Source organism: Aedes albopictus, chromosome 2 (genome assembly GCF_035046485.1).
Source record: "Aedes albopictus strain Foshan chromosome 2, AalbF5, whole genome shotgun sequence".
Lineage (NCBI taxonomy): Eukaryota > Metazoa > Arthropoda > Insecta > Diptera > Culicidae > Aedes > Aedes albopictus.
In genome coordinates, this window is record NC_085137.1 from 473,479,213 (window position 1) to 473,495,780 (window position 16,568).

Consider the following 16,568-nt stretch of genomic DNA (forward strand, 5'->3'; position numbering starts at 1 on the left):
CCAGGAATTACTCCAGGAATTCCTCTAGGAATTCCTCCAGGATTTCCTCTAGGAATTTCTCCAGGAATTCCTCTAGGAATTCTCTAGGAATTCCTCTAGAAATTCCTCCAGGAATTCCTCTAGGAATCCGAAAGGAATTCCTAGAGGAATTCCGAAAGAAATTCTTGAAGAAATTCCTAAAAGAATTCCTGGACGAGGAATTACTGGAGGAATTCCTAGAGGAATTCTTAGAGAAATTCCTAGAGGAATTCTTAGAGAAATTCCTAGAGGAATTCTTAGAGAAATTCCTAGAAGAATTCTTAGAGAAATTCCTAGAGGAATCCTTAGAGAAATTCCTTGAGGAATTCCTAGAGGAAATCCTGGAGGAATTCCTGGAGGAATTCCTGGAGGAATTCCTGGAGGAATTCCTGGAGGAATTCCTGGAGGAATTCCTGGAGGAATTCCTGGAGGAATTCCTGGAGGAATTCCTGGAGGAATTCCTAGAGGAATTCCGAAAGAAATTCCTAAAAGAATTCCTGGACGAATTCCTAGAGGTATTCCTGGAGGAATTCCTAGAGGAATTCCCGGAGGAATTCCCAGAGAAATTTCCAGAGGAATTTCCGGAAGAATTCTTCTAGGAATTTTTGGAGGAATTCCTAGAGGAATTTTTGGAGGAATTTCCAGAGGAATTTCTGGAGTTATTCCTAGGGAAATTTCTGGAGAAATTCTCAGAGGGATTTCTGGAGAAATTACTAGAGGAATTTCTGGAGAAATTACTAGAGGAATTTCTGGAGAAATTACTAGAGGAATTTCTGGAGAAATTACTAGAGGAATTTCTGGAGAAATTACTAGAGGAATTTCTGGAAGAATTTCTAGCAGAATTTCTGAAGGAATTCATAAAGGAACTTCTGGAGGAATAACTAGAGGAATTTTTGAAGAAATTACTAGAAGAATTTCTGAAGAAATTCCTAGAGGAATTTTCACGGGAATTCCTCAAGGAATTTCTGGAGAAATACCCAAAGGAATTTCTGGAAAAAATCAAAGAGGAATTACTGGAGGAATTCCTAGAGGAATTACTGGAGGAATTCCTAGAGGAATTATTAGAGAAATTCCTAGAGGAATTACTGGAGGAATTCCTAGAGGAATTCTTAGAGAAATTCCTAGAGGAATTCTTAGAGAAATTCCTAGAGGAATTCTTAGAGAAATTCCTAGAGGAATTCTTAGAGAAATTCCTAGAGGAATTCTTAGAGAAATTCCTAGAGGAATCCTTAGAGAAATTCCTTGAGGAATTCCTAGAGGAAATCCTGGAGGAATTCCTGGAGGAATTCCTGGAGGAATTCCTGGAGCAATTCCTGGAGGAATTCCTAGAGGAATTCCGAAAGAAATTCCTAAAAGAATTCCTGGACGAATTCCTAGAGGTATTCCTGGAGGAATTCCTAGAGGAATTCCCGGAGGAATTCCTAGAGAAATTTCCAGAGGAATGCCTAGAGGAATTTCCGGAAGAATTCTTCTAGGAATTTTTGGAGGAATTCCTAGAGGAATTTTTGGAGGAATTTCCAGAGGAATTTCTGGAGTTATTCCTAGGGAAATTTCTGGAGAAATTCTCAGAGGGATTTCTGGAGAAATTACTAGAGGAATTTCTGGAGAAATTACTAGAGGAATTTCTGGAGAAATTACTAGAGCAATTTCTGGAGAAATTACTAGAGGAATTTCTGGAAGAATTTCTAGCAGAATTTCTGAAGGAATTCATAAAGGAATTTCTGGAGGAATTACTAGAGGAATTTCTGAAGAAATTACTAGAAGAATTTCTGAAGAAATTCCTAGAGGAATTTTCACGGGAATTCCTAAAGGAATTTCTGGAGAAATACCCAAAGGAATTTCTGGAAAAAATCAAAGAGGAATTACTGGAGGAATTCCTAGAGGAATTACTGGAGGAATTCCTAGAGGAATTCTTAGAGAAATTCCTAGAGGAATTACTGGAGGAATTCCTAGAGGAATTCTTAGAGAAATTCCTAGAGGAATTCTTAGAGAAATTCCTAGAGGAATTCTTAGAGAAATTCCTAGAGGAATTCTTAGAGAAATTCCTGGAGGAATTCTTAGAGAAATTCCTAGAGGAATCCTTAGAGAAATTCCTTGAGGAATTCCTAGAGGAAATCCTGGAGGAATTCCTGGAGGAATTCCTGGAGGAATTCCTGGAGGAATTCCTGGAGGAATTCCTGGAGCAATTCCTGGAGGAATTCCTAGAGGAATTCCGAAAGAAATTCCTAAAAGAATTCCTGGACGAATTCCTAGAGGTATTCCTGGAGGAATTCCTAGAGGAATTGCCGGAGGAATTCCTAGAGAAATTTCCAGAGGAATTTTTGGAGGAATTTCCGGAAGAATTCTTCTAGGAATTTTTGGAGGAATTCCTAGAGGAATTTTTGGAGGAATTTCCAGAGGAATTTCTGGAGTTATTCCTAGGGAAATTTCTGGAGAAATTCTCAGAGGGATTTCTGGAGAAATTACTAGAGAAATTTCTGGAGAAATTACTAGAGGAATTTCTGGAGAAATTACTAGAGGAATTTCTGGAGAAATTACTAGAGGAATTTCTGGAAGAATTTCTAGCAGAATTTCTGAAGGAATTCATAAAGGAATTTCTGGAGGAATTACTAGAGGAATTTCTGAAGAAATTACTAGAAGAATTTCTGAAGAAATTCCTAGAGGAATTTTCACGGGAATTCCTAAAGGAATTTCTGGAGAAATACCCAAAGGAATTTCTGGAAAAAATCAAAGAGGAATTACTGGAGGAATTCCTAGAGGAATTACTGGAGGAATTCCTAGAGGAATTCTTAGAGAAATTCCTAGACGAATTACTGGAGGAATTCCTAGAGGAATTCCTGGAGAAATTCCTAGAGGAATTCTTAGAGAAATTCCTAGAGGAATTCTTAGAGAAATTCCTAGAGGAATTCTTAGAGAAATTTCTAGAGGAATCCTTAGAGAAATTCCTTGAGGAATTCCTAGAGGAAACCCTGGAGGAATTCCTGGAGGAATTCCTGGAGGAATTCCTGGAGGAATTCCTGGAGGAATTCCTGGAGGAATTCCTGGAGCAATTCCTGGAGGAATTCCTTGAGGAATTCCGAAAGAAATTCCTAAAAGAATTCCTGGACGAATTCCTAGAGGTATTCCCGGAGGAATTCCTAGAGGAATTCCCGGAGGAATTCCTAGAGAAATTTCCAGAGGAATCCCTAGAGGAATTTCCGGAAGAATTCTTCTAGGAATTTTTGGAGGAATTCCTAGAGGAATTTTTGGAGGAATTTCTGGAGTTATTCCTAGGGGAATTTCTGGAGAAATTCTCAGAGGGATTTCTGGAGAAATTACTAGAGGAATTTCTGGAGAAATTACTAGAGGAATTTCTGGAGAAATTACTAGAGGAATTTCTGGAGAAATTACTAGAGGAATTTCTGGAGAAATTACTAGAGGAATTTCTGGAAGAATTTCTAGCAAAATTTCTGAAGGAATTCATAAAGGAATTTCTCCAGGAGTTCCTCTAGGTATTCCTCCAGGAATTCCTCCCGAAATTCCTCTAGGAATTCCTCCGGAAATTCCACGAGGAATTCCTCCAGGAATTCCTTCAGGAATTCCTCTAGGAATTCATCCAGGAATTTCTGTAGGAATTCCTCCAGGGTTTCCTCCAGGAATTACTCCAGGAATTCCTCTAGGAATTCCTCCAGGATTTCCTCTAGGAATTTCTCCAGGAATTCCTCTAGGAATTCCTCCAGGAATTCTCTAGGAATTCCTCTAGAAATTCCTCCAGGAATTCTTCTAGGAATCCGAAAGGAATTCCTAGAGGAATTCCGAAAGGAATTCTTGAAGAAATTCCTAAAAGAATTCCTGGACGAATTCCTATAGGAATTGTCGGAGGAATTCCTAGAGAAATTTCCAGAGGAATTCCTAGAGGAATTTCCGGAAGAATTCTTCTAGGAATTTTGGGAGGAATTCCTAGAGGATTTTTTGGAGGAATTCCTAGAGGAATTTCTGGAGTAATTCCTAGGGGAATTTCTGGAGAAATTCTCAGAGGGATTTCTGGAGAAATTACTAGAGGAATTTCTGGAGAAATTACTAGAGGAATTTCTGGAGAAATTACTAGAGGAATTTCTGGAGAAATTACTAGAGGGTTTTCTGGAAGAATTTCTAGCAGAATTTCTGAAGGAATTCATAAAGGAATTTCTGGAGGAATTACTAGAGGAATTTCTGAAGAAATTACTAGAAGAATTTCTGAAGAAATTCCTAGAGGAATTTTCACGGGAATTCCTAAAGGAATTTCTGGAGAAATACCCAAAGGAATTTCTGGAAAAAATCAAAGAGGAATTACTGGAGGAATTCCTAGAGGAATTACTGGAGGAATTCCTAGAGGAATTCTTAGAGAAATTCCTAGAGGAATTACTGGAGGAATTCCTAGAGGAATTCTTAGAGAAATTCCTAGAGGAATTCTTAGAGAAATTCCTAGAGGAATTCTTAGAGAAATTCCTAGAGGAATTCTTAGAGAAATTCCTAGAGGAATCCTTAAAGAAATTCCTTGAGGAATTCCTAGAGGAAATCCTGGAGGAATTCCTGGAGGAATTCCTGGAGGAATTCCTGGAGGAATTCCTGGAGGAATTCCTGGAGGAATTCCTGGAGGAATTCCTGGAGCAATTCCTGGAGGAATTCCTAGAGGAATTCCGAAAGAAATTCCTAAAAGAATTCCTTGTCGAATTCCTAGAGGTATTCCCGGAGGAATTCCTAGAGGAATTCCCGGAGGAATTCCTAGAGAAATTTCCAGAGGAATTCCTTGAGGAATTTCCGGAAGAATTCTTCTAGGAATTTTTGGAGGAATTCCTAGAGGAATTTTTGGAGGAATTTCTAGAGGAATTTCTGGAGTTATTCCTAGGGGAATTTCTGGAGAAATTCTCTGAGGGATTTCTGGAGAAATTACTAGAGGAATTTCTGGAGAAATTACTAGAGGAATTTCTGGAGAAATTACTAGAGGAATTTCTGGAGAAATTACTAGAGGAATTTCTGGAGAAATTACTAGAGGAATTTCTGGAGAAATTACTAGAGGAATTTCTGGAAGAATTTCTAGCAGAATTTCTGAAGGAATTCATAAAGGAATTTCTGGAGGAATTACTAGAGGAATTTCTGAAGAAATTACTAGAGGAATTTCTGAAGAAATTCCTAGAGGAATTTTCACGGGAATTCCTAAAGGAATTTCTGGAGAAATACCCAAAGGAATTTCTGGAAAAAATCATAGAGGAATTAGTGGAGGGATTCCTAGAGGAATTACTGGAGGAATTCCTAGAGGAATTACTGGAGGAATTCCTAGAGGAATTACTGGAGGAATTCCTAGAGGAATTCTTAGAGAAATTCCTAGAGGAATTCTTAGAGAAATTCCTAGAGCAATTTTTAGAGAAATTCCTGGAGGAATTCCTGGAAAAAATCCTAGAGGAATTCCTGCAGGAATTATTGGAAAAAATCCTAGAGGAATTCCTGGAGGAATTCCTAGAGGAATTCCTGGAGGAATTCCTACAGGAATTCCTGGAGAAATTCCTAAAGGAATTCCTGGACGAATTCCTAGAGGAATTTCCGGAAGAATTCCTAGAGGAATTTTCGGAGGAATTCCTAGAGAAATTCCTGGAGGAATTCCTGGAATAATTCCTAGAGGAATTCCTGGAGGAATTCCTAGAGGAATTCCTGCAGGAATTCCTGGAAAAATTCCTAGAGGAATTCCTGGAGAAATTCCTAGAGGAATTCCTGGAGAAATGCCTAAAGGAATTCCTGAAGAAATTCCTAAGGGAATTCCTGGACGAATTCCTAGAGGAATTTCCGGAAGAATTCCTAGAGGAATTTTCGGAGGAATTTCTGGAGTAATTCCTAGATTAATTTCTGGAGAAATTCTTAGAGGAATTTCTGGAGAAATTACTAGAGAAATTTCTGAAGAAATTCCAATTTCTGGAAGAATTTCTAGAGGAATTTCTAATGGAATTTCTGAAGGAATTTCCGGAGCATTTACTAGAGGAATTCTTGGAGAAATTCCTAGAGGAATTTCAGGAGAAGTTACTAGAGGAATTTCTGGAGGAATTTCTAGAGGAATTTCTGAAGGAATTTCTGGAGGAATTACTAGAGGAATTTTTACAGGAATTCCTAGAGGAATTTCTGGAGAAATACCTAAAGGAATTTCTGGAAAAATTCCTATAGGAATTTCTGGAAAAATTCCTGGAGAAATTTCTGGAAAAAAATTAAGTGGAATTTCTTGAGAAACTCCTAGAGGAATTTTTGGAGAAATTCCTAGAGGAATTTTTGGAGAAATTTCTAGAGGAATTTCTGGAGAAATTACTAGAGGTTTTCCTGGGAAATTTCTAGAGGAATTTCTGGAGGTTTTTTTTGAGGAATTTCTGGAGGAATTACTAGAGGAATTCCTGGAAGAATTCCTATTGGAATTCCTGGAGGAATTTCTAGAAGAGTTCCTGGAGGAATTCCTCCAGGATTTCCTCTAGGAACTCCTCTAAAAATTCTCTCTTCTAGAGGAATTCCTGGAGGAATTCCTAGATGAATTCCTGGAGGAATTGTCAGAGAAATTACCGGTAGAATTCCTAGAGTAATCATGTAGGAATTCATAGCGGAAGTTCTGGAGGAATTCCTAGAGAAATTTCTGGAGGAATTCCAGAGGAATCCCTAGAGGAATTTGTGGAGTAATCGGTTCGTTCTGACGCAATTCCTGGTTTCAATTTCTTAGATGCCTGCAGGCGAAGAATCAGGTATTAATCACCAAAACACAGGACAAACATGAAATGATAGAGCTGGCGCTATGGCCAAAGCGCTAATGGCATAAATTTCCCAAATGGAGGAGAATGTGCTTCTGGAGCCGACCTACTGATACCTGATAGCCAAAGCGTCCTCGGAGCAGGCTCCTCCAGAGCATATTCCGGTGGCCATGGGTTGGCCAGGGAGATCATTAATCCTTGTTATGGATAATAAGATGATGTATATGAAAAATGGTGAATATAGGGCCTTTGCATGCCTAGTTTTGGCGCTATGGCCAAATTTCTTCGAAGTTAGCTCCTCCAGGACTCATTCCGGTGGGCACGGGTTCGCCAGGGTGGCCGTTGGTCCTTTTAACGTTCACTAAGATGATGGATATGAAAAATCATCAGAAAGAGCCACCGCGTGCCTAGCTTTTGTGTCCTGACCAAGGCGGCCTTGACTGAATGCCAACGTTCCCGCGGGGGGCTTTCGACACTCGCGACTGGACCAGATCGGGTTGGTCGGTTCTACATGTCCACTACCAACCTAGCCACCAAACACTCATAATCAGCTGTACATTCTTACCTAGTACACCAATGCTATCTAGTACTGCAACCATAATTGAAAGCGTATGCCGTGTACTGAATACCCGACGCGATCGCTTGTGTATCTCTTTTTGGAGCGACTGATGGAGGGTTTAAAACGGATTCCAATAAATATTCTAGAGTAGTTTTAGTAATAAAATGCAAAAATACTTCCGCGTATAAAGCCATGTTTGTTGGTAGAAATTCAAAATTTCACATCAGCTGTCTGATTGCTGTGCGCAGCAGGCACTGCTTGCTGTGCGATGACAAGTGACCGACCATTTTCATCGAGTCGTCATATTGTATCGAGCACTCGTTGTGCCAGACTATTTACTCGACATCTATCGACAAACTCGTTTTATATGATTCGACAACTATCGAGTCACATGAAATTACGGTCGACTCGAGTTATAAAATAGGCCCCATAACGTATAACGATACAAATATTCGATTGTATATGCTACGTTGATACATTTTGAATGAATTGATCAACCCTTTGAAATTTATGAACTGTAGAAACAATGCCTACAGACCAAATGTTCTGATACGTTATGTATATTATATTAGTTTATTCGATGTTTTTTCACGTCCTGACAAGCAATAAACGGTCTGTTTGAAAAATAATTTCAACCAAATGAAGGGAAAACTATTGCTTTATAATAGTTCCTAAGACATCAAACAGATTTGAACCATATTTTAAATTCAAAAAATCCATATTCAAAAGTGTCCAAAGTAGCCCCGCATTTCAAAAGTAGCCCCGCACGACGGTACTGGAAAAGCTTTATGTTCACTCCAAAAATGACTGTTTGATAGAAGGCCTCCATAAATTTGTTCAGGTATTGCACCACACATTCAGGGAATCTGTTATCCATTTCATCTAGAAAATTCTCAAGAGATATTCTCGAAATTCTTCTAAAGGTTTCCTCAGAAGGAGCTCCAGGAATTGCTTAGGATTTATTCACACTTGGAGATGGCTAAGGATTTATTCGGTCTTTTTTTCAGAGATTCTTTCGAACATTTTTCTTGGTGATTGTTCAAAAACTTCTCTAAAGGTGTTCTTTCAATTTTTTTCAAAATAATTTCGATTTTGTTTTTATTTCTGCGGGAATTATTTTAAAAAAAATCTCCATTCAATACTTAATGATTTTTCAGATTATTCGGTCTTTTTTTCAGAGATTCTTTCGAACATTTTTCTTGGTGATTGTTCAAAAACTTCTCTAAAGGTGTTCTTTCAATTTTTTTCCAAATAATTTCGATTTTGTTTTTATTTCTGCGGGAATTATTTAAAAAAAAAATCTCCATTCAATACTTAATGATTTTTCAGAATTTCGCAAACTTTCTTCTGAAAATTACTTCACAAATATCTCCAGAAGATCTTTCAGGGATTCCTTTAGAAACGCCTGTTGAAATCCCTCAGAAATTTGTTGAGGGATTCCTTGAACTTTTCCGCAAGTAAATTTGTCTGTAGTTTCTGTAGACATTTTAAAGAAATTTATTCAGAAATTCTTTCAAAGATTTCTACAGAAGTCCGTCGAGATCAAGATGATCAAGCTATTTTTCCTTGGAATTACTTTGTTCGTACAGAAGTTTTTAATATTTTTTTTTTCTAGAAATTTAGGAGGTATCTTGAGAAGTTTATTCAAGTATTCACCTAGGCATTGATCTAGTAATTCCTCCAGAGATAACTACAGAGACTGCCTTAGCGATTTTTGTCCTGGAGTGCCTCTCTCTCTCTCTCTCTCTCTCTCTCTCTCTCTCTCTCTCTCTCTCTCTCTCTCTCTCTCTCTCTCTCTCTCTTCTTGGCGTAACGTCCTCATTTGGGACAAAGCCTGCTTCTCAGCTTACTTCAGTGTTCTATGAGCACTACCACAGTTATTAACTGAGAGCTTCCTCTGCCAATGACCATTTTGCATGCGTAAATCGTGTGGCAGGCACGAAGATACTCTATGCCCAAGGAAGTCAAGGAAATTTCCTTTACGAAAATATCCTGGACCGACCGGGAATCGAACCCGTCACCCTCAGCATGGCCATGCTGAATAACCGTGCGTTTACCGCCTCGGCTATATTATGGAGTGCCTCCATAATTTCCTAAAAAAAGTCTTCTAGTCATCTCCAAAGATATCACCATATCACCAGGAGTTTTTTAAGAGATTTCTTTAGAAAATCTTCCAGGTAGTTATTTCTTAAGAAATTCCTCCAAGGTACGTCACGCTGAGACGGGGGGGGGGTGAGCTTTGAAAAGTTTGACAAGCAATAATGTATTAAATATAAGAAAACACCGTACGAAGGGGGGAGAGTGGTTAAAATTTCTCATTTTTAGCATGACGTACTAAATGGATGCCCCCCAAGGATCGTTTCAGTTCAGTCATGTTAGGTTTGTGCAACTAGCGAAGGAACTTCTGAAAAAAAAACCCTGGAGATAAATCTGAATAAGAAATTTACAAGGAATTCTTGAAAGAATTTCTATTCTATGTATGATTTTTGAGGATAACTTCTAAAAAACTCCATGGAATAACTTTTGAAGTAATCACTTGCTGAAATTCCTGAAAAAGTCCCATTTAATTTTGAAGAAGTCTTAAGAGATTATTTAAAGGTTTTTCTAGAGGATTTTCAGAAACGATACGAGAAGGAATTTCTGAAAGAATCTCTGCAGAAGTTTCAGAACAAAGCTTCAGTAGAATCCATGTAGAAATCTCAGGAAGTACTTTTCAATGGATCTCTAGAAGAATATCTAAAGAAATCCCAAGGAAACTCATGAAGGAATCCCAGAAGGATTTTTTATGGAAATTTCTGGAGGCATAACCGGTGAAACTGTTAGGAAAACCCGTGGGGTGTTTTACAGGGAGTTTTTATAAAAAAAATCTGAAGAAATATTATTATATGAATCCTGAAGTATCTCTGAAGGTTATTCTGGAGAAATCTTTGGCCATATTTTTGAAGAAGTTCCTATAGAAATAATTGGAAAAATGCCTAGATAAGCTTCTGTACACATACCTAAAAATCTGGATTTTCTGTAGAAATTCATAGGAGTTATTCCTCAGTATTTTTTCAGTGGAGAAATTTTGAGAGTTCTTTTCAAGAGATTTTCTGAAGAAATGCATGAAATATCTGTGGGAAAGTGTGAAGAAGTCTCTGGTTGAACTCCTGCAGGAATCTGTGGATGAATTCTCGCCTGAACCCTGAACGTAATGATGCGATAATCTCTGGAGAAAATCATTCATGGATGAATTCCTGAAGAAACTCTTGGACATATTCCCGTGTGAATTTTCAGTGGAATACCTGGAGAAATTCTTAAACAAATCTTTGGTGGACTTCTTGAAGAAATACCCGCTCAAATATCTGAAGGTATCTCTGGAAAACTTGCTGAAGTAAGTATTGAGAGAATCAGAAATTCTGAAGTGATCCCACATTGAGTTTCAGAAGGAATCCGTAGAAAATTACCATATAGAATTCTTGGAATTTTTTTTCGGAAGATGCTTAGAATGGTTTTCTGAAAGAACTACCTTAACCCTTTCCTTCCCACGACTTTGAACGACTATTACTATACCACAGAGAACAGACATCCAGGCTTGAACAAATTTCATTCAGAAAGTTGTGTAAGGATTTGAATCTTCACTTGAGTAAGGTTGCGAACCAATACACGATGAAAACACTAACGCCGTCAAACACCACATTGCCACAGTCATTGGTGAATTGAAACATTTCTAATGGTGAATTAAACTATTATGGGAAATTAACCAACTGCAGCGCCACGATGTTGCCACTTCTGTTGCGATTTCAAATGGCCTTTAAAATCATTACACAGTTTCTGAACTGGGCTTGGATGTCTGTTCTCTGCGACTATACCAAGAAAGCTTTTCCGAAAAAAAAGTGCTTAAAAAAAGTTGTTGCAAATTGACCATAACTTTCGAAATCAACGAAAAAGTTTTTTAGTTGAAAATCAACAGTTTTTTGATTTTTTATCAATAGTTCTACTATTGAAACAAGCAGTTGGCAGTTGGGTTTACCTCATGTGATAACAATCATATTCTTAAAACTTTTGCACCATGTTCATCTAATTCCGTTTGTCTCCAGTTCGCCGAAAATCGATTGTGCCCTAGAGCAACCATGGGAAGTAGAGTAATAAGATTTCTAAAGAAACTCATGGAGGAGTTTCTGAAGCAGTCCGTGCATGATTTTCTAAAATATGATTTGAGAAATTTAGTAGGAATAGCTAGTGAAACATCTCAACTTTTCACCGTGAGAATCTGAAGAAATGCTCTGAGCAAATTTGAGAATGAATGAATTCCGTAAAAACACATGAGCAGTCTAAATATAGCTTTTGTGCCCTTCCAAAATCACGAAGCTGCTTTTACACGATGGGAGCATAAAAACAAGAAAATATGAAAAAAATGTTTTAATAAAACGTAAAAATAAAAAAAAAGATGATTTTCTCATACCTATAAAAGTGGAGCGAAAAGTCATAAACACGCTAACGCCGCTCAGCACTAAAGTGCATAATTTCCAGACCACACTAAAAATGTGTAACCCATGCACATTTACAAAATCAGCTCCAGTGTCCGCAAAATTGTTAAAATCGCAAAAATTTTTGTACGCCAATCTAGGTAGGACTACTAGTGACCTTGGAAAACAAAAAAAAATCAACATTTCGCATCTAGAAGAGTGTACGAGCTGTTTTTTGAGAATGTGTAACTGCTACACATTTTTGTGTGGTCTGGAAATTATGCACTTATGAGTAGGTCTTACACATTTTAGTGCTGAGCGGCTTTACTGTGAAGGAGCTTGTAGCGAAACAGGAGAAATTTTTTCCCTTCAAATTAGTAATATCCAACCAACGTGCTAAACGAAGTTCACCACAGAATTTCAACAAAAGTTTGCTTCAAATAATTTTCTCAAAGGACATCGAAACAGGCTTGATGGTCTAGTGGCTATCGCTACTGACTCATGTACAGAAGGTCCTGGGTTCAATCCCTTTCCTTCATCTTTGGGTTCGTCCCTTTTCCCAACTTTGTATCTTTATATCTCCATTCTCCGTGAAGATAAAAACCATGCGAACTGTGCCGCATCATCTTAACAGTAATGTTCACGCAATCTATCACTTTGCGCCTTGGCAGCTTTTCAAAGATCTTATGATTTGAAATCAACCCAAAAATAATATAGAAAATATAATTACAATTGACAATTACAATCTACTTATCTACTAAGAATAATTCATGGTCTAACTAACAAACAAATGCTTAATTTTTCCAACGCTTCCCTAAATAAAAGTACCTGGGATGAGCAAATGACAAACTTGGTAAGATCACTGAGAATTTTTCAATGAATTTCAATCAATCATAAAGTTTTTTTTACCCACTCCAACAATCTGGTCGAACATCATATCTTACTTCTCACCTTTATTTTCCAAACAGGCTGCAGAGAGAACGAGCCGAAAAAGAGAGGCAGGTCCACCAACGCAGGGCGGAGTACCTCCAAAGCTTGCAGTATCACGGGGCACCGGGAGCACCCGAGGCTCCGCCTACCAGCGATCCAAAGTGAACTAAAGGGCAGATGCTGCAGTGTGAAGAAGGAGGAGAAAAAAGGTCAAAAACTGGGTGAGAAAGAAGCAGGGAATGGCCGCATTTGCGTTTAACACGAGTGAGAATTATTTTGCTTTTGTTCTGATCGTTTTGTTGAGTATTGCTCAAAAGCGAAGCTGTTTTTGTTAACGCGTAATCTTAAGGGCTTGTTCACAAATGTCATAACGCTGGAGAGGGTAGGTGGGTGTCAGTCATGGTGTTACAGCCCGAACAAATAAAAATTTTCCACATATAAATAGTGTTATGAAGGGGTGGGTGGGTGTCAGGAAAAGCCAATTTTGGCGTTATGAAATTTTGTGAATGAACCCTAAGTGGCATTCGATGTTTGTTTCAAAATCGGGAAAAAAAAATTTAAAGTTTAAATACGCATAGGAAGGTTTAGTTGTATCTGTTGTTCAAATTCGTGAGAGACTCACTGTTTTCTTATTAGACTTTGCGAGACATTTCACGCTTGCAAGCTTGCGTGCAATATAGCATTCAACCATAACTTGCGCGCATATAATTTTGCTTTGGTCGACGTGCGTAAGGTGAATAACGTAAAGGGTAAAATCAACAATCGCGGCAATTGACTAAACTAAATCAGATACCTGACTCTTTTTGATACAAAACGAGAAGTGAACTACTGAAGATGTTACAACAACAAGCTGAAGAATACTTGAATTAAAAACATGAGCAAATTGTGATTATTGTTTCAGGTAGGTATTTCCTAACCTACGACAGCGTAGAGGAGCTACAACCGAAAAGGTTGAGTAGATCATGCATAGGTGATTAAAAGGGGAAGAATTTATTGTAAAAACACAAAATTTAAAGCAGATATTTTTACTTACGGTAGTCAATGAGAACTCTTAAGCAAATCAGCAAAGGATTATTTATAGAAAAAGAAACAGAGAATTAGAGAGATGAACTTTTATTATTGCAAAAAATTGACCGAGTAAAGTCAAGTAAACTGGTAGAAAAAGAAAAGAGTAGAGACCACCAAACTAAGCAAAGCGGAAAATATTTAAGTGTGAAATCGATGGCTACTGCTAGCGGTTGGAGTTGGGTGGAAAAACTTGATCTTACGACAAGGTCGTAAGGCGTTGATTGCAGAAAAAATAGATGGTGACCGTGGCTTAAATCAGCCACAGCTTGGAAAAGAGAAAGACGTGATAAAAGAGAGTACTGCAAACACGCGTAAATCTCCGATTAATCTATTTGTGAGTAGGCACTCTCGTGTTGTATATAGATGATTGACGAATCGTTAGACGAATGTTTAGGACCTAAGAGAAACAAAGAAGTTATTTCACCTAATGGAAGAACTCTTTTTAGTTTTCTATTTGATTGTTGATTTTGTTGTTCTTGAAGAAGTATATTATCGTAGGAAAGTAATGAATACTGCTACCGTTTATCTCTTTATAGATGAGAACAGTAATTCGAGCGAAATATTGATGAATTTTGAGCATTACGCTTTAAACCAATGCGCTAAACCTATTCTAGGGATTCATGAAAAACGCAAAACACACATAGATACATACAGAATAAAGAGAAAAAGAAAACGGTGATTTATTTACTTTTAGTAGAAGACGAGCGTCCATCTTATGACTTTGAAGACTTGTGAGAGATTAAAAGATGCAAAACAAAATCACTACGACTAATCGCAAAACTGAGGAACACAGCAAAAGTTCATCAATATTTCTCAGAAAACAGAAAAAGTTATATATGAAATTTAAGATGCATACAGTTTACTAAAACAAAACACATCCATTTTATTCTAAGATATTTAAGGAAAACAAAATCTACCACGCATTAAAAACATCAACTACTACTACAACTACTACCACAACTACGTTAGAGGAACTTTGATAGATGACAAATGATAGTTTGAGCCGTAATTTTTGAGGAAATCTCTTTAAAACAAGAAGAATAAAAGTAATCGAAACGCATAATCTTTAATCAAAATCAATTGTGTGAAAATAAAATTAACTGCGGCAACAAGCCATACAAGTATATGAACATCACTACATTAACTCAATCTTGTGTGATGTTGTGTAGATTTTTTTTTTCGGTAGTATTCTGCAGTTACGAATATTTTTTTGGAATTTGTGTGCTCTTCTGTATTTAAATCGCATAACAAAAGAAAAGCCTGTATTAAGACCCAAAATACTTGGAGTTTTTGATGATACATACCAGTCAAAAATTGACAAAGTTTTGAGAATTAAGACAAAAGTCATATTCAATTACCCAAAAACCCTATTTCAAGGCGCTTGCATCACCTTTAAATATCATTGGTTCTGGCCGAAACTCGGGTGCTCTTTTTATGTAATTTGAATTTAGAAAACAAAGGATTCAAATCTTATTGACAATTAAAAAAATCCGCACCCTAATGTTGATTCAGCTGGTTTTACTTTCACAGTGTTTTGATCTCTATCCGTCATTATAGTGACCTCAAATGTGTTGGATGTATCTGTCAAGCGATAAACAAATATTTCAATTGTTGGATTTCAGTTTCAGTCTGCCTGCTCAGTGAAGTAATATTGTTTTTATTGCCATTTTTAAACAGAATACTAATTTCAATCAGATTTCTCATAAAACATAACTGAGCTTTTATAGGAAAATGTCGACAATGTAAATCAAAACCTCCTTGTATAGAAAATACCCAAATTAAACCTTTCTCTTCAATCTTGTATATCAACTACATTCAGGAAACCCGATTTTTAGGGCAGGACAGAAAAAATATAAAAAAATACTGTAAAACAACATACATTGGCAGGTCCAACATAAATTCCAACTACAAGATGAGAATTTTCCACAGCACTCGTTGATTAGAACAAAATCTAAAATCATTAAGATCAAAGCTTTAAACCGCAAAAAAAAAACGTGAAAAATTATCACACCAACTACTAATTAATTCAAAATTCAGCACACAAGCGTTCACCAACTAACACTGAATCACACAGTTTCTCTCGAAAAAACAAAACCCTATTCCAATCCAAAACAATGGCAGATCTGTTGCGCTGCCCCTACTACTACTACTGAACAAAAAACAAACGAACAAAAATCTTATTTCTTCCATTTTCCGATTCTCAATACTGTACTGTAGTAATTTTTGAAAAACGCGAAACAGACTAACACACACAACACACTCACACATGCAAACACGTAAGGTGGATTTTAACGATCCCCCGTTTAGGTTACTCGTTTAGTCACAATTTCGTTAATCGTTGTTATCTTTATGATATTTCGTTGCTAATTTTTGCTTCTCTTGTTTGTACACCATTTGAGTCGATGTAATCGATAGTAAGCGCGTAAACGCTGTTCATCGTTAGTTTTACTTTATGCTACGCCTTATTTAGTGTAAGTTTTCCAAGCGGTGCCACCTGGTGCTGCTCTAATGATAGTCAATAAATTGTTGTTACTTTTGCAGCCGCGCATATTTCTAATGTAATATGATTTGAGTTTTTGTTTTACTTCACCGTCCTTACTTATCCTTTGGTTTCGAGTGCTTTATTGGATTGTTGATTGCAGTCTATTTTTGGTCGGCAGAAATAAGCATTTATTTTTGGGTTTGCAAGTGATACACTCTTAGTTAGACGGATTTGAATATGGTTTACGAAAATGTTGATAAGAGCGTCTTTTAAACTGTAAAATTATGTTTAAGTTTTCCCATTCTCTAGTCCAATGTCCTCCTCGT

At 37.2% G+C, this 16,568-nt stretch overlaps 1 protein-coding gene across 25 annotated transcripts in view; it reads left to right on the plus strand.

Moving 5' to 3' along the window:
* LOC109414816 (calmodulin-binding transcription activator 1) overlaps positions 1-16,322 on the plus strand; it is a 634,609-nt gene extending 618,287 nt beyond the window's left edge. For 23 of the 25 annotated variants that reach the window (XM_062854066.1, XM_062854068.1, XM_062854075.1 and 20 more), the window contains 2 exons: positions 12,588-12,615; positions 12,731-16,322. In XM_062854066.1, coding sequence (XP_062710050.1) covers positions 12,588-12,615; positions 12,731-12,862 — 160 coding nt within the window. In that variant the 3' untranslated portion in view covers positions 12,863-16,322. The remainder of the gene's footprint in view (positions 1-12,587; positions 12,616-12,730) is intronic. The other 2 variants (XM_029870781.2, XM_029870782.2) reach the window with 1 other exon arrangement.
* Positions 16,323-16,568: the final 246 nt, after the last annotated feature.